This window comes from Acomys minous, assembly GCF_964271855.1.
Source record: "Acomys minous genome assembly, chromosome: 1".
NCBI lineage: Eukaryota > Metazoa > Chordata > Mammalia > Rodentia > Muridae > Acomys > Acomys minous.
In genome coordinates this window covers 81562782-81581053 of record NC_140483.1, presented here as the reverse complement: position 1 = coordinate 81581053, position 18272 = coordinate 81562782, and the positions used below count along the sequence as shown (strand labels likewise).

The window sequence follows — 18272 nt, the reverse complement described above, 5'->3', positions numbered from 1 at the left end:
AGTGAGTCCTAGGGCCCTGTCCTGGTCAGGTGATGGAGGTGCACTTGCTGAAGTAAGGACTCGGTGAGTGAGTCCTAGGGCCCTGTCCTGGTCAGGTGATGGAGGTGCACTTGCTGAAGTAAGGACTCGGTGAGTGAGTCCTAGGGCCCTGTCCTGGTCAGGTGATGGAGGTGCACTTGCTGAAGTAAGGACTTGGTGAGTGAGTCCTAGGGCCCTGTCCTGGTCAGCTGATGGAGGTGCACTTGCTGAAGTAAGGACTCGGTGAGTGAGTCCTAGGGCCCTGTCCTGGTCAGGTGATGGAGGTGCACTTGCTGAAGTAAGGACTCGGTGAGTGAGTCCTAGGGCCCTGTCCTGGTCAGGTGATGGAGGTGCACTTGCTGAAGTAAGGACTCGGTGAGTGAGTCCTAGGGCCCTGTCCTGGTCAGCTGATGGAGGTGCACTTGCTGAAGTAAGGACTCGGTGAGTGAGTCCTAGGGTCCTGTCCTGGTCAGCTGATGGAGGCACTTGCTGAAGTAAGGACTCGGTGAGTGAGTCCTAGGGTCCTGTCCTGGTCAGCTGATGGAGGCACTTGCTGAAGTAAGGACTCGGTGAGTGAGTCCTAGGGTCCTGTCCTGGTCAGCTGATGGAGGCACTTGCTGAAGTAAGGACTCGGTGAGTGAGTCCTAGGGTCCTGTCCTGGTCAGCTGATGGAGGCACTTGCTGAAGTAAGGACTCGGTGAGTGAGTCCTAGGGTCCTGTCCTGGTCAGCTGATGGAGGCACTTGCTGAAGTAAGGACTCGGTGAGTGAGTCCTAGGGTCCTGTCCTGGTCAGCTGATGGAGGCACTTGCTGAAGTAAGGACTCGGTGAGTGAGTCCTAGGGTCCTGTCCTGGTCAGCTGATGGAGGCACTTGCTGAAGTAAGGACTCGGTGAGTGAGTCCTAGGGTCCTGTCCTGGTCAGCTGATGGAGGCACTTGCTGAAGTAAGGACTTGGTGAGTGAGTCCTAGGGTCCTGTCCTAGCCTTTGTCATAATGACTTTCCCTTTGTTTGTTTGTTTTCTAAACTTGTTACATTTTTGTACCTGAGTCATGGCACATTTTAGTTAACCTTTGTGTCAAATGTGTGAATTACTGATTGCTGAGTAGCTGTATCAGGTGTGAGGTTTGCCATCTGGGGCAGGTAAGGAAAGTATCTAATTACATCAGGGCTTTTCAGTGTTCCACATACTTTGATTATCATTTTTATTTATGCACAGTTTTATGTTTTTTTATTTTGGTGTGTGTTTGCATACACATTTGTGCATGTACATGTATCTATGTGTGGGCACCCGTGACAGAGCATGGGTGTGGAGATCAGAGAACCACTTGTAGGAGGCAGTTCTCTTTCTACCCTGTGGATGTCAAGAATGGAGCTCCAGTTGTTAGGCTGAGTGCCCAGGGCCTTTATCTGCTGAGCCATCTCCCTAGCCCCCAGTGCAAATACACTTTTAACATTTTTCTACACCTGAGTCTTTGAGCTGGACATAGTGACACATCTCTAAAATCGTAACACTTGAGCTGGGGAAGCAGGAAAATCATGATGTCATTTTAGTCTAAATAGAGAGTTCTACGCAACCTGGGTTACATAATGAGATCTAGTTTTAGTAAAGCAGAAAGACGGGAGTATATCGTTAGCCCATGGATTATGTGTAAGTATGTCATTTCCAAGTGTTAAGAGTTTCCTAGTGTTGTTGATACTTAGATTGTGTGGTGGTCAAAGAAATGATCTCTGATTTCAGTTCTTATAAGCTTGTTGAGGTTGGTGTTGTCAGGATATGTATCTAGTAAGCGAACATTAAAAACCACCACATTCTGCAGCTCTTGAGGCTAGAGTTCTGTAGCTGTAAGATACTGCTGGTTGATGGTGGTGTTTACTTCTATATTATTGTTGATCGCCTTGTATTCTTCCAGCAAATATTGAGATAAAGGTGTCTTCACTCCCTCGTATTAATATAGCCGTTCTTTTATTTTGTTAATGCTTACCTGATATACAGCTTGAGCACTCCTAATTCCTAAATCCAGAATGTTCCAAATTCTGAACTTTTTGATCATTAGCATCATGCTAGCAATGGTAAATTCCATCTCTGACCTCCCAGGACAGGTTGAAATAAAAACAGGCACACTGAAAATACTGTGGTTTGAATAGGTATGGCCTCATAAACTCATCAGTTTGAATGCTTGGCTCTTAGGGAGTGGCACTATTAGGAGTTATGGCCTTGTTGTAGACGTGTCATTGTTGGAGGAAGTGTGTCACTGTGAGGTGGGCTTTGAGGTTTCCTATGCTTAATGTGCATCCAGTGCAGCTCACAGCCTCCTTCTACTGCCTGTAGATCAGGATGTAGAACTCCCAGCTCCTTCTTCAACACCGTGTCGGCCTAGACCTTCCCTCCATGATGATAGTGGACTAAACTTCTAAAACTGTAAGCCAGCCACAACTAACTGTTCTCCTTTATAAGAGGTGCCTTGATCATGGTGTCCCACAGCATTTAAACCCTAAGCCACTGTAAAAGTCATCTCCAGGCTATCTGTATATGCAACAAATGACTAATCCTGTGGTTAGAATTAGATACCATCATTAAGATAGTTCATTATATATCTTGTATCTTGTTAATTTTGCTATTTTCATGTGGTTTTATCATTATAACTGAAGTGTCTCACAAACCACATCTGTTTTAATAAAATTTTAATCACCTCTAACAACTACTTATTTAGACAATAATTAATGTGATTAACAGCAGCTACAACTTTAGTTTTTTGTGTGTTTGTTTGTTTGCTGTGTTACTTTTTTGCTTCTGTCTTGTGTCTCCTCGGTTTTGTTGACTATTTTCTAGCATTCCATTTTTGTCTGTAGTGCTCTTACTTCATCTCTTTGTATGGCTTTTTAAGTGGTTGGTTGCTCAAGATGTATTACATATGCAGAGCTATTCACAATCTGACAGTGCCATTTTACCAGTTTCCATCCTTCTGTAGCTTGCTGTCACCCCTGATATATAGTGTAACCATCTTAAACTCAGTCTTTTCTACTTGCATTTGAAACCACACCAAAGCTGTCCTTTTGTTTGACCTGCCAAATACAACTTAGAAAACTCAAGAGAGAAAGGCACGTATTTAGCTTCTGCTCCTCAACTCGACACAGCTAGGAAGAAGGACCCGGAGTTGAAGAATTGCCTCCATTGAATTGTCCTGAGTGCATGTTATTGGGGCAGTTTAATTGCTGGTTTGTGTAGGAGGGACGGCCCACTATGGCAGGTGCCATCAATACGTAGGAAGGCCTGAGCTTTGGTAAGAAAGGTAGCTGAGTAAGCGAGGAAGCAGCATTCCTCCATGGTGTCTGACTTAGGACCTGTCCAGATTCCTATCTTGAGCTCCTGCCCTGGCTTCCCTTGATGATGGATTGTAAGCTATAAGCTGAAATAACCCCTTTCCTCCCTGGGTTGGTTTTGGTCAGTACTCAGGGTTCTCTAGAAGAATAGCACAAATAAGATCAATACATAGGCTCATTGGTTAAAGCAGTAAAGTCAGTTCCTCAGGTGGGACTCCTTACTCAGGTGATTCTGATTCACGTCCAGTTGACGTTAAAGGTGTTTTATCACAGTAGAAAAAGCAAAGTAGGACAGCGAGCCCGTTGTATTCATACCTTTGTCTACCAGGTTCATTCTTCGTAATTTCAGCACATTGCTTTTTACTTCATTTTCACTATACGTAGAGAACTTTCTTCAGACATTCTTTTAGTGCAGGAATTTGGGGTGTGCTTTCCCTTTACCTCCACAGCGTTTGATAAGGGTATGCCTTTCTGGACTCCATGCTTTTCTCAGCTACTTTCAAATTCTTTTTGTTTTCAAACATTTTCTCTGGATCTGTGTAAATTGCTTTGAGTTTATGCATCAAGTTGGCTCATCTCTGCAGTCTATTAGATAAACGTCTACAGCAAGCAGCAGAAACTCCCAGCTGCTTTTCCCAGAGAAAAAGAGAATATGCTGTTTCTCTCTTCTTTTTTCTTCTGCAGCTCTATAAAGATGTAAATGTTAGATCTTGTATCATAGTCCTCAGATCTTTGAGGAATGTTGTGTGTGTGTGCTTTCTGTATCTTCTATCTTTTATCTTTATGTTTGCAGATTTGCTTATTTAGTTATTCATTTATTTTCACTTTCCCCTCAGTTTTACTATTAAGCTCATGTGTTGGTTATTGTGTCTTTGGGGCCTAAAAGTTCAGTCAGTTCTTTATAGTTTCTGTTTCTTTCTTGAGAATACTGCATCCCTGGCCCCTTCTAGAGTCCTCTCAGCTGCTCCAGCTGCCCTGTCAGCCTGCTCTGACACAGGGAGGATGCATGGGGTTGAGTCCTCCATTGCAAACTGCTAAGACTAGAAGTCTAGACACCCAGCTTGCCCCTTTGCTGGAACAGATAAGGGTATGGCTACCAGTTTTCCTGTGGTGTCTGATAAAGCAGAATGGTTAGTATATAAAAGTTGTCTGTCAGCCAGGCGGTGGCGGTGCACACTTTTAATCCCAGCACTTGGGAGGCAGAGGCATGTGGATCTATGAGTTTGAGGCCAGCCTGGTCTACAGAATGACTTCCAAGACAGCAGGGCTACACAGAGGAATCATGTGTCAGAAAACAAAAACAAAAGTTGTCTGTCTTCTCGACCTACCTCTTCCCTTGTGTGCTCATTGACTAGGGAGAGGCTCTTCGGAGCTGATGGTTTTGGTCTGGGGGCTGTATTGCCTGTGCCTGTTCTATTGCTGTGCTACCTGCTTTTGCTTACAAGTTAGATTGGATGTGTATGAGACAAAAGGAAATCTAGGAACTCAGCTGTGGTATTCAGTGGCTCCCAAGACCCCTAGCTACCCTGCTGCCCTTTTCCTGACACTTAGGGTCAACTTGTACTCACTTACATATTATGTCTGGAGCTTTTAGTCTTACTTAGCAGAGAAAACAAGAAAGCGTATCAGCTCCATCTCTTGGAAGAGTTTGCTGAATTGTTTTGTTTTAGTGTGTCTGATTGCCTGCAATATATTTTCCTAGTATCTCTGTAACTTTAGTTACCTTGTTTGGAAGACTTGAAAATATCAGTCAGCCAGTCACTAGATGCTGTGTAACAAAATGTTAACCTGGCTCACTTAATTTTAGCCACATTTAGTAAAAAATTATCTTGTATTTTGTCATGAGCTTTTCAAAAGTATTACATTAAAATGTATACCAAAATAATTTTATTCCCAATGCATTTTAATGGTGATAATAGTCTTAGAGTAGTTATTTTCATTTTAAAGTAAATACAATTGTCCATGATTTCACAAATAGTAGGTCAAAATAAAAATACGCAGTCAGAGCAATTTCAGTAGATTAAGTTCCAGCTATAGTATTCCAGTACCTTATTTTTATAGTGAAAACTCTTACTGTAGATACTGCCATCAGTTAAGGACCTGGTTTTGTTTTCTTTGTTTGGTCAGGAGTCTACTCCAGACCATGCCTTATTTCTAAGGCTGTAATCTTTATTTGTTTATTATTTATTTATTTTTTATTTTTTAATGTTTTTTTCTTTTGAGACAAGGTTTCTCTGTGTAGTCTTGGCTATCCTGTACTCCCTTTGTAAACCAGGCTGGCCTTGAACTCACGGTGATCTGCCTGCCTCTCCACCACACCCAGCTATAATCCTTATTTCATTAGCCATCTTTTTATTTTATGTTTTAAATCAATTTTATAACAAGGTCAGCCTAGAAAAAGCTATAGATCAGAACTTCCAACCATGCCTTTCCAGAGCAAACCTTTGCAGACTGTACAACACTCCAGTTCCTACTTAAATACTGTAACGTTGCCAAAAGGAAAAGCCTTCACACAGAGTCCTCACTCAGAGCCCCTGACTCTGACGGGCATTGCCTCACAACAGGCCAAAGCAAATTAAAGCCACGAGCTTAATGTCTGGAAGCTGGCTTATCTGTAGGCTGGAGTTATTGGGAGAGTGGGAGGGAATCCACCCAGATCTCATGTCTACTTCCCTACTCTTCACTCCTATGTGAGTGGCCTGTTTGTCCCCAATTTCTCTTACACTAAGTAAGGCTTCTGTGCTGATCTCCACCTTCCCTGTCTACTTAGAGGAAATAATGGCATCCCTTCTGCATAGTGACATGGCATTAGATCTGCCAGAATGTAAAATATGCAAATCTGTTAAAGTTGAGTAGATAGGGCTGTAGATGTGCTTCAGAGGTTAAGAGCACTGTCTGTTCTTCCAGAGGTCCTGAGTTCAATTCCCAACAACCACATGGTGGCTCACAACCATCTATAATGAGATCTGGTGCCCTCTTCTGGCCTACTGGCACACATGCAGGCAGAATACTGTATAAATAATAAATAAATAATTTCTTTTTTAAAGTTGAGTAGTTAAGTGTAACTGATAGGTATTGAAAACAGGCAATTGTTCGTGTTAATAGATTAGCTTGAGTAGTGCTGTATAGTCATTGTGTGAAGCCTCTACTTCATTCTAAGCCTGTCAGGGCCTATAGCCTACCTTCCTTGCCATAAGTCTGATTTGGTTATCAAACTTTGTTCTATATAAACTATAATTTTTATGTTTAAAAAGAAAAGTTTATATCACCAGGGGCATTGATTGCAGTTTGATCCCTAACACCCACCCACCTAAAATATAAAAAAAAAAAGCCAGGCATGGCGGCATACCTGTAATCCTGGAACCAGGGAAATGGAAGCAGGACAAACTGTGGGGCCAGCTGAGCAGCCAGGTCAGCTGAATTGGGTTCTGTGTCCCTTCTGAAAGGATATCAAAAGGCAGGTGGCTTGTGAGGAACAATACTGAAGTTGACTTCTGGCCACGGCAGGCATACACATGTGCATCAAAGTGGGAGCAGAATTGAACACTTGTCACTGCTAATGGATGAAGATTGAATAATTTTAGTAGAATTTGTTAATCTTCTGTCTTTTGCCAAGAATCTGGGTGATGATCTCCTGTGAGATCATTTGTTGGTGTACGTTGGTAAAAGTTTCACTTCACTGAATTTGACTTTGAATAATAGCTTTTCTTAGTGGTTTGGAGTTTTGTCAAAGTATTTCAAACATGGGGAATCTATGCATAGAATATAGCTCAGAAATTGGAGGGAGAAAATTATTTTTCTGAAAGCATCTGAAATCCATTTCTCTGGTGGCAAAGCATGAGTACCACTGGTGTGTGTCACAGCATCTTCAAAATGTACCATCACTGCCAGCATCTCCAAACATTGCATTCTTCACTATTTCAGTATAAGGATTGGATTATGTTATTTGTGTTTTTAAATAATATATAGTTAATATGCATTATTTTATTGCCAATGATGCACATATAATATTTTTTAACTAATTTGGGTGTTCTTTTAAATATATATATTAGTACGTATATTGTTTGAAGGCAGAGGCAATACAGGAAGGAGCATGTGGAAGCCTGAGGTCAGTATTAGTGTCTTCTTTATTGCTCTTCACTTCAGCTTTTCAAACAGAGTCTCTTCTTGAAAGCAGGTGAATGGAAAAAAGAAGTAAAAAAGGAAGGCCGTGACTGCTCTTAGGTATGGTGGAGGAAAATGTTTACTATAGATTAAAGAGAGAGCATGGCCAGAGGCAGGGACATCTGGGAAAGTCCAGAGTGGACATGACCCTGTGCAGGGTCATGTGAAGCAAGAGGGGACTGGAAAAGGGAGATCAGGAGACCAAGAGAATGAAAGGTAGGCAAAAGCCCCAGGTAACCAAAACGACTACATTGTATAGGGAAGAGTAGCCCAGCCCCTGAGCTGGAGGAGTTCAGGGTAGGGGGCGTAGTATGCCGGCCGTACCCTATAACAGGCATGGACTGAGGGAAGCTGACAGGACCTGGCATCCAGGTCCACTTTGATACGTTAAATAGGCACCTCAGTTAGCCAGTTGTCCTTGGTTTGAAACCTAACATCTCAGCCTCTTGTTGATAATAAATGATAAGGAGTGATGTAATCTTTTCTATGATTGCTTCTTGCTGACATTGGAGCATCGTTGCTGGGGACCCAAGAAATCTGGAATGCTGGCCACGACTAGGAAGAGCAGGCTGTTTCATTTACTCTCCAGGGTCTATAGGACAGTCTGGGGCTAGAGCAGTGCAGGATGCTTTGAGGTAGTTTGTGAGGCTAAGCCACTTAGGGCTAGCAGCTTTGGGGCCATCCAGGGGAGTCTCAGGCTGGTTTGAAATTCCACTGGGTGCACCTACGGCTGGTGAGTTTGGAGCAGTTTGCTGTCTTTTGTTGATTGGAAATGTGCTGAAAGATATATATGTGTACATATACACACAGGCATGCACACGCACTACGGACAGAAGGAAAAGTTAAGGGGAAAATTTTTATGTTGGGTGTACATTTGAAACTTCCAGGTTTGCTGTTCTGGCAGTTGGGGGAGAGGAGTTCCAGGACCAGGACGGAGAGAGAGGGATCCCACCCCCAAGAATGTTCAGGTGGGAAAACTGCAGTCCATTTGACCTGCAACTGGTGGATCCAAGTTGACTCCTTGAATTACATGATTTAAGTTTATAAAAAGAGATAAGTGTTTGAGTTATATTAGTATTACCAGTGTTTGTAATCTGTACTGAAATCCACATGTAGAAAAAGCAGTAGACTCATGCCTTTGAGTCCATAGTAAAAGCTTGGGAATCACAGGATGATTCTGTGTTAAAAGCATTGACACTCAGATTTCCAGAAGGTTAAATATATAGATTGGACAGAGATGGTTTTAGCACAATTCAGAAGTACTTTTAAGTCTCTTCTTAAAAAACAACCAAAGGAAAATTGAAAGCTTCACCTTACCAGCCTATCAGTACTCCATTAATGTTGAAATTTTGAATTTTAGAAGTCTTGGTATATTAATATGATGGTGAGAGGAAAGAAATATAAAAGTTTACACCTTGTCCTTTTATACTAGAACACTTTCTTAGATCTTCAGCTTACTAAACTTTAAACTTTTTTTTCTATCCAATCATTTACCATGACACACAGAGGCAGTTGATTACTAGGCACAGTCATTGTAAAACACATTCTTTTAAAGAAAGGAATAGTAAAACATTACTTTGAACCTGTTTGTAAGTTTATCTCTATTCTAAGTCTTATAGCAAAGTAAACTGTCTTTCTCAGTTGAAAACCTAGTAGCTCTAGGAAAGTAAAGCCTTGTGGGGGGAACTGGATACTTGTTGCAGTTAAAGCTGCAGTTAGTCAGTATCATCAGAGAGCTGATGAGGATAAATTATAGCAGGAGGTATAATCTAAATAGCATGGATATCATTAAAAAAAAATGACCGAGACTTACCCACAACCTAGAAGGTGGCTCTAGGTTCCTGTAATCTCAGTAGCTTTGTTGGGGGCAGTGGTCCTGATCTGCTATCACATAGGACAGCATTAACTCTTCAGCTGCCATACCCAGAAGCTCTGAGAGATTTTCCTGAAGAGTTAAGAACTTGGGGACTGACCTTACTTTGATCAGGCAGAGTAGGGCAGTCTACCAAAAGTGTCTACAGGTGGGGCAGAGCCCTGGGATCAGGTGAGGCATGGGACAGCTTTGCTTGGGGAGTAATATTGCCAAAATTCAGGTGGAGTTGTTATGCCCTATCTATCTTCTTTGGAAACCTTAAGATTCCTGCTAGGAGCATTGGGGGCGGGGGTTCTTTATTAAACATTTTAAATGCCATATTTAGCAGGTCTCTGAAGAATTTGAGGACCATATATTAAGTATACCTCAGTTTAGGTTTAACTTTGAAAATATGTTAACTTGTATGTCTTAATTATCTTTTAATTTACTTTAGTAACTAGGATTTTATAAGGATTTTAAGACTATGATTTTAAAGCTTTATCCCTGTTAAATTTGAGTTAAAGATTTAACTAAAAATCCTTTCGCATCAAAATAAAACTTTAAATCATAAATACAGTCGATAGGGAGACTGGGAACTTGTCTGATCCTTCTATAATGCACCGTTATAGAGTATCAAAGTGTTTTGTATGACTTACTTTATCCTAATACCTAAGGTTTAACAAAGTGAACAAAGGCAAAGAAGCTAAACAAATATTCCTGTGAACCTGAGTAAACGTTAGGAATTTATTGTTTTGTTTATCAAATATACCTTATTTGTCAAACATATGTTGTTACTTATCTAAATTCTCTGATATTAGCAAAGACATAAGTATAGTGTAACTTTCTACATCAGCACTTGTTAATGTGAGTAGACCTTTATAACCTTAAATTTTTATCATCATACAAAAATTCATACCAATTCAAAATTGTTTTTGGAGACCTGCTATTGTCTCTTTACTCTAAGAAGAAAACATAATGACAAACAAAGAGATCAATAGGACTAAGAGTTTTATAATTGCTGCCTTATGTCATGCAGTCAGTCATCTTAATAGAGAGAAGTCACATGGCATGCTCTCTCTAACCCTACTAGTCATGTGGTTGCTTTCATCGTGTTGAGATTGTCTCTAGCGACAGTTTTGGAATTGTGGTTTCTTTAAAATACAGAAATATTATAAGAAACTGTTGTTATCTTAGTTCTTGGTGTGGGGTGTGGGGCTGCTTTGCTTTGCAGTAGCAGACTGATAGGCCTTGTGCTTTAGCACAGGCATGAGTTTGTGAGCTTCAGCTGGTTTCTACAATTGTGTGACATTTGAAATTCTGGGAATTTTTCAGAGGGCATATAAATGCTAGAACCTCAATAGCAGGGGTTGTTGGTTGGCTGGGTGTTGGTTGTTGTTATCATGAAATTACAGGATGTGCAATAGGTGTCGGACAAGTAAGTTTATTATTGTGAGAAGGGCAAGGGGGAAAGGGAGAAAGTCAGAGTGAGTCTTGAGAGAAACAGAGAGAGTGCAAGAAGGAGAGGTAAGAGAGGAGTGCAAAAGAGAGGTGGCTGGCAGATTTGTCCTTTTTATCCTGGGCCCCTGGTGGCTAAGCAACCTAGAGGCAGGGTATTGGAGCTGTTTATATGCTAACAGTTGTTGGTTACAGTTTGTTAAGTAGTCTTGCACAAAGAAGAAACAACAAAAAGAAATTAGATGTCCTGACAGTGAAGGTAAAACTTATTCCAAGGAACTCAGAGCCCCTAGTCAGCAGGAAGTAGTAATAATGTCACCCCTTCCCCACCCTGACTTTATTCAAGGATATCTTTCCTATCATCTCTATCCTTTTCTTTCCCCCCTACCCCAGTGTTATAGTGTTGAAAAGGTAGAAGAAAGAAGAACCAACAAAGTAGCAAAAAGCATGCTACAGTCATCAGCCAACATGGTGGAGAGCTATGGTTGCTATTTAAAAACATCTATTTTCCTAAATAAGAATTGAATCCAAACACACACTCAGAACAAGAGTTGAATCACATATAATATTCTATAGCAAATTAAGATTACTCATGTATAGATTTGTCTAACTGTCAACTTTTTGTTACAAGTTTTAAGTTACCTTTTGTTACACAATTTACAAATCTTAAGATAAGTCTGTATATACAATAGACATAAAAGTTTTCTTGGGAGTACATCACAGAGAACTCATAGAGATAAAAGATTTAAGAGTGGAAAGTTGGCTGAGCGGTGGTGGTGCATACCTTTAATCCCAGCACTGGGGGAGGCAGAGGCAGGCAAATCTTTGAGTTCAAGACCAGCCTGATCTACAGAGTGAGTTCCAGGACAGCCAGGGCTACACAGAGAAACCCTTTCTTGGAACCCCCCTCCCCCCAAAAAAGGAAAGTTGAAAAACCTTAGAGATAAGAGGTACTTTGCTTGTGCAGTAGCAGAACTCGGTTGTGCTATCCTTGGCTATAGAGTAGCTGTACAGAGGCGAAGCCATTTGCAGTAAGACAGTAAGGCTTTAATAAAATCTCTGAGCCTGAGGAGAAAAGGAGAAAGACTAGTGAGACAAACTCTTCCATAGGGAGGGTTCCAATAAGCTCCAAGAGAGAACCAAGAGATAGGTAACAGTGTAGTCATGAGGGACAGAAAGGAACAAACAGAAATTCCACCTGAGGAAAGGTTCCAATATCAGAGAATGCAGGAGGAACAAGGCTGTAGAGGCCCTGGAGAGCTTATGGAAGCTTCAGGACTTAGCAGGAAGCTCCTAGGGGGAAACAAGGAAACTCACAATGTACAAGCCCAAGAGGGCACTAGGAGAAATAGAGCAGGTGGCTCCAAGGGGGGGAAGGCAAGGAAAGGGCTGCAGGCCCAGGAGGGCATAGGGAAGCTTTTAGGGGGGAAGCTGAGAGGGAACAGAGTCACAGAGCACAGGAGCTCTGCCCAGGGGAGAATTCCAATATAGGAGGGTGGAGGAAGAGACAGAGCAGGCAGCTTCAAAGGGGAGGAAAGGAAAGTCCAGGAGGGAGCTGCAAACTGAGTGGGAGGCAAGGAAAGGATACAGGCCCAGAAGCATGTAAAAAAAAAAAGCTGTGGAATTTAATTTAGAAGGTCACTCCTAGTAGGAGGTGAGGAAGGAAGTCATGAGAGAGCAGAGGGCTAAGTGTCATGGTGACAGATTTCAATCCAGGGCATTCCCAAGGAGACTGAGAGATTTGTCAGAGTGAAATGTCCCAACCACAAAGGAGAAGCATCCTTTTTCATGTAATAGGGGCCCAATAGGCCAAGAGGAGTTTTCTGGTACACCCGTGTGGCTTTTGTAGTAAAATTAGACAAAGCAGGCAGCTCTGTGAACACTGACCTAAGAGACAGGCTTTGAGGAAAAGGGAGGGTCCCAAAAGAGGGAGAGGAGTAACTGTTTTAGTAAATAGAGAGTTGGGGTCCCGGAGGGCAAAGCAGAGAGATGCCTATGTTGTGGGCACCCTGAAGGGCATAGAAAGCTTTAGGAGCCAGAGAGAGGATACTTAAGAGAGATGGGTGGTTAGAGTAGGTGGAGGGAGAGAAAGTGGCTGAAAGGTGGCAGAAGCCCACAGAAACAAATGATCTCTATATCCATTAGGAGAGTCAAATCTGCAGTTTGGTTTGGAGAGTCAGGGCTCGTTTATGTCAATCCTGTGGTTTCAGCACCTGATGAATGAAAAAAGAAAAAAAAGGAAGGACATGACCTCTCCTAGGTGTGGTGAAAGAAGCTTTGGTGTAGATAAAAGTGAGAGCATAGCCAGAGACAGGGACATCTGTGGGAGTCCGAGCTGGGCTATGTGAGGAGAGGGCGAGCAGGAGACCAGCAGAGGAAAGGATAGGCAAAGGGCCAGGTAACCAAATGTGTGAGGAAGGGCAGTTGGGAAAAGAGCAGCCAGCCCCTGAGCTGGAGAGGTTTAAGGTAGGGCCTGGGCATGTTGGCCATACCCTGTAACAGGTAAGAATGGGCCCTGCTGGGAGAACCTGGGGCCCAAGCTCACTCTGATGTGTTAAATAGGTACCTCAGCGATTTACTCTGCATTTAAGACCTAACATTCGGGTTTCTCAATAGCTGGACTGGCTGGCCAGTGAAAACACTGGATCCTCCAGTCTTCACCTCAGGCACTGGCATTGCAGACAGGTGCTGCCACATCTGAATTTTTCCATGCAGGCTGGGCAGCTAAACTCAGGTCCTATTCACTGAGCCATCTCCTGGTGGCTGTTGTTAGTTAACTCATTTGTACCCTTTCTAATTCTTTGCATCTTTTGTAATTCCATGCTTTGTACATCTACTTAAAAATTCCTCCAATTAAAAACTGGAAGAATCTTGTGGCTTTTCTTGTAAATTGTCTCCCTCTGCTACATGTTTCTTTTTTCCTTTTCAGCATCAGCCACTATGTGATTGTCATGTCCATGACCATCTTCCTGGTTTTTCTTAATGGCCTGGCACAATTGCTCACAACAAAGAAGCTCCAACTGTGTGGCAAACCCAAAAGCCATCTCATGTGAAGTTGATGAAGCCGTCAGTCAGCGTCGGCATCCTGATTCTCCTTCTTAAAAGTCTCAACAAGTGTTCAAGAAAATGGCTATTGCACCAGGCCGGTAAAAGTGCTTGTTGTACAAGCTGACAACCCGAGTTTGATCCCGGGAACCCACAGTGGAAGGAGAAAACGGACTCCGTAAAGTTGTTCTTTGACAAACTCCAAGTGCATGCTGTGACACATGCACACGTATACTCCATGCACTTGCACATCTGTATCATGCACTTACATATCATACCTGCAGGATAACACTGCAGTTGATGGATGTTACTGCATGATATGTTCTCCTTAGGGCATGTTGCATCTGGAATTTTGAATTTACCTGTGGTGTGACACAATGGAGCTTGTTGCTTTCCGTTAACACAGAGAATAATGTCTTACGACATTTCCCAGGAGCTTCTTATATCTAGGTTTTGAAGGCTTGGAATGATGATTGTATCTTGGAACAGAGTAAAGTATCCTTTGTTTTTATTTGTTTTTCTTTTGTCTGGCAGCTTCTCCCAGTAATGTTTGAGAGCACCTGTTCCTTACAGTGCAGAAGAAGCACATGCCGCTGTGGGGGTGGTACTGACACTCTCCAAAGTCATCCCTGGGGAAGGACAGGTTACAATATGAGCCCAGCACCGGGTGCTCTTGTAGGAGCTCTGACTGCTATAAGTAGCATATGATGAGCCAGGCAGGTGAGGCTGCAGTCTGGGATTTGCTGAGCCTCAGTGGGAAGCTGTGCTAGGCTTTGCCATTTCTGTGCCTGCAGTATGCCAGCTGTGCCTCTCTGTGCTGCTTCCAGGTTCTCATAGCCAGCCAGCTAGCAGAGCTTCCACCTTTACCTTTTGTCCATTTCTTGATCCTCTTAGAATTTTGGGGTACTCTGTGATTTTTTTGATTATTGTTTCAATGTCAAAGGCTGTAGTTTCCTGACAATATCATGAAGACTCAAATTAAAATTGCTACTCTTCTGGTCTTGATATTCTAGCAAGACCGAAGGCCTATAGCTGACTCATTAGATTGATCTTTCCCTTTGTATATTCCAATGTGTGAGGTAATTTGAGAGTAATTTTTATTTGAGTTTTTCGTAAAGTGACCAATAACCATGTAGAGCTGCTTATAGAATACTATTAAATGCTTGGCTGATATTTTGCCAGTATGTATCCCATTTTTAAAAAACAATTGCCTTTAAGTTATAATATTACTAGTCTGCATTAATGACCAAAAGGCTCTTTACAAGTTACTAAATTTTTGAAATTGGCAGGTGAGCAAATATGTATCTAGAAGAGTAAGCTCAGCTGAGTAAAATATACCTTAATTTCTACTTACAATAAAGTCTTAATTTATGTGTGATAATGCTTCCTGATGTGGCAGTGAATGCATTATCGTGTATTAAAAACGAAGTATGGCCCTAACACGGGCCTCAGTATCACTGTGGAACAGTGTAGGTAATAGCTAAAGAGCTACTGCAACAACGCAGACACTGGCAGAACAACGACCCAGTTGCCTTCCTAGACCCTCAGGTGACTTCTGATTCCATTACATAAACACTGGCCATTTACCTTTGTACAATTTGATTCACATTCATCTTCTAAATGCATTGTTAAGGGTGTGCGCGCATGCATGCATGCATGCATGCTCTTGCACATGTGAGTACAGGTGCTCTTAGAGTCCATAAAATGGCATTGGATTCCTGAGGCTGTAGCTAAGAGGTTGTGAGATGCCTGACATGGGTGCTGAGAAACAAACTCAGGTCCTCTGCAAAAACAGTACTTACTTTTAAGTACAGAGATACCTCTCCAACGCTAGAATTAATGTTTTTAAACCAGCATTGTAAATGGTGCTTACTGCCTTGTATGTCTTCATTGTGTTCTCTAAAGCACATCCTTACCTCTGGCTTGGTTCTAGTTGATAGAAGCAGTGAGATCTGCTTCAGCTGCAGTGCTCCCTGCTGCACTCAGCCAGCCTCTCACATTCACTGGGATGCACCCTTCCCCTGCACAGTGCTTCTCATATCTTGAAGTTTATATTTTTGCATTGAAAAATAGAAGTAAATGAGAGGTAAAATGTATTGCTTTTTAGGGCATTTTAAAAATACTCTATTCACACTACACTATATTTCAAAGTGAAAACTTAAGATATGTGCCAGTCATCATTGTTTAGTCTAGGAAATTTTAGAAAAGTGGTCATAAATCTGGGCATGGTGGCAGATACCTGCAGTTCCAGCATTAGGAAAGTGTAGACCAGGGATCATGAATTTAAGGCCATAGGAAGTTAGACTCCAGTCTGAGCTGTAGAACCTGGTGTTGAAAAGAATTGAAGTAGGCTTCTCAAGGTTAAAAAAAAAATGTCTTTTTAAATATTGAATGCTAACTGTAATGGTCATGATTTGCCAACACACTCTTTATATTTTATTATTTAGTGTATAAAGTCTTAGAACACAACATGCTTTCTTACATTTTAGAAAAATTGTCTTATAAGCTGAGTGTGGTGACACAGGCCTGCTTATAATCCTAGGCTTTAGGAGGCTGAAAAGGAGGATCAGATGTTCACGGTCAGTGTAGGCTACATGACAAGTCCAGGGAAACATGCATTATGTGAGAGCTGTGTTAGGATACAGAGCTGGTGGTAGGAGACTGTTCTTTAGATGGATGAATATGAAGAATGACGCAACTGAACTTGAAAGTTACTCTCAGGTACAATGTGGCTTCTCATAAACACCTCATTCCAGTTTCAGGCTATGTACACATCAGGCCTTCTCCCTGCTCCCACCTGTACCTTTACATACTGCTAGCAATCAAGGGTCGCTTTGTTCCTCATTTTGAAACGAGTTTATGGTGCGACTAGTTCAGGGTAGTGAAGGGTTGCACCTTCCTGCTTCTAGAGACAGGCAGAAGCTAAGTGTTCCCCGTTCTTGTGGGAGCCAAGTGAGCTCCAAATAAACCCTTGGATGCCATCTCATCAGGAGGCTAGAGAGAATGGCACTGAACCAACTCGGTAAAGGAGAGTCCCCATGTCCCACTCAGTGGCTTTTTAAGATAGCCTGGCCGATGTTCATCTAAAGTACTTCAAAGCGTCTCTGATTATGTGCTGTGTGCTTTTAGTCACTGGTAATGTCTTGGTAGCATTTCCCATTTCTGCACTGATATAGTTTATAAAAATAGATGTCTGAATGTAATTCTATAAAGAAATAAAAATATTTGAGGTGTATATGTCACTAATTTTCTCTAGTACACTAAAATAGATTAGGTTGTTGAGGGAGTCACCATTAGAACTATAGTACTTATGTGTACAAACAGCATTTTGAAAATTAGTTCAAAGCATCAATTGTTGGTGAGTAAATATATGATAATAAAAGGGTTCCCTGACAAAGTGTTTGTGAAACATCTAAGTTAGAAAAGCTTAAAAGTACATTTATTCTGTTAATTTGTGAGATCCCGTTCATGCAGGATGCCCTCAATTTGCACATGCTTGGTGCCACACTGTTTTCTCCCTCCTGGCAGGTAAGTTTCTTTTACATATATCTTCATGTACTTTTCCACACAATTTTTACAGAAGAGTGTTGGACATCTAGTTGGAATTTTTCCTAGCAACTGTTGCTCCTTCAACCTGAAAAAATAAAACCACAACTCTCAGCTTGTTTCCTTGTCATCAGACTCTTTCCAAAGCATTAGTAGCTAAAGATTTAGTGATATTTTGTTCAAAAATTGTGAAAACAAGATCAAGGCAGCCCAGTTCCCAGCATGAGTGGGGGAAGGAAGCATGCATCCCACCCCCTTTGAGGAGCTAGAGACATGATGGCTGTTCCAGGAGGGAGCCTCTGTTTTCTGCAGTGATCTGGGCCCTGAGAGGGTACTCATGTTCCTGTAGATCGACATACAGGCATTACTAATGGACACAGTGAGTAGTTAAGAGGGAAAAAAAATTTATGAAGTTGGGAGAGAAAAGCAGTAAGGGAATAAGTGGGAGGATTGATCAAAACACATTATATACATGTGAATATTAATTTTTTTTTCGAGACAGGGTCTCTCTGTGTTAGCCCTGGCTGTCCTGGACTCGCTTAGGAGACCAGGCTAGCCTTGAACTCACCTCGATCCACCTGCCTCTGCTTCTGCCTCCCAAGTGCTGGGATTAAAGGCATGCACCACCACAGCCGACCGAATATTAAAATATTTTAAAAGAAAAAATGCTAAAAACATTAGTTGTCAAAATTTCTTATAATGGCTAAAATTTTGAATTGTTACTCCTAGGTGAACATATAAATTCTTTTCATGAAGTGATTTAATTAGTAGGTTGGCTTGCATCATATACAAAGAAGTACCCGTAATTGTTCCACGATTTTTCTTTCAACACCTGGTCTGATTGTGTTGTGGTTTTTGTGCCTCAATTCTG

General features: G+C 41.8%; 1 protein-coding gene across 2 annotated transcripts in view; it reads left to right on the top strand.

Annotated features, from left to right (window-relative positions):
* The window catches only part of PIGN (phosphatidylinositol glycan anchor biosynthesis class N), a 115836-nt gene extending 98321 nt beyond the window's left edge, over nt 1-17515 (top strand). Inside the window, exons 29-30 of one of the 2 annotated variants that reach the window (XM_084786992.1) lie at nt 8391-8471; nt 13740-17515. In XM_084786992.1, coding sequence (XP_084643118.1) covers nt 8391-8471; nt 13740-13863 — 205 coding nt within the window. In that variant the 3' untranslated portion in view covers nt 13864-17515. The remainder of the gene's footprint in view (nt 1-8390; nt 8472-13739) is intronic. The other variant, XM_084786993.1, reaches the window with a different exon arrangement.
* The last annotated feature ends 757 nt before the right edge of the window (nt 17516-18272 follow it).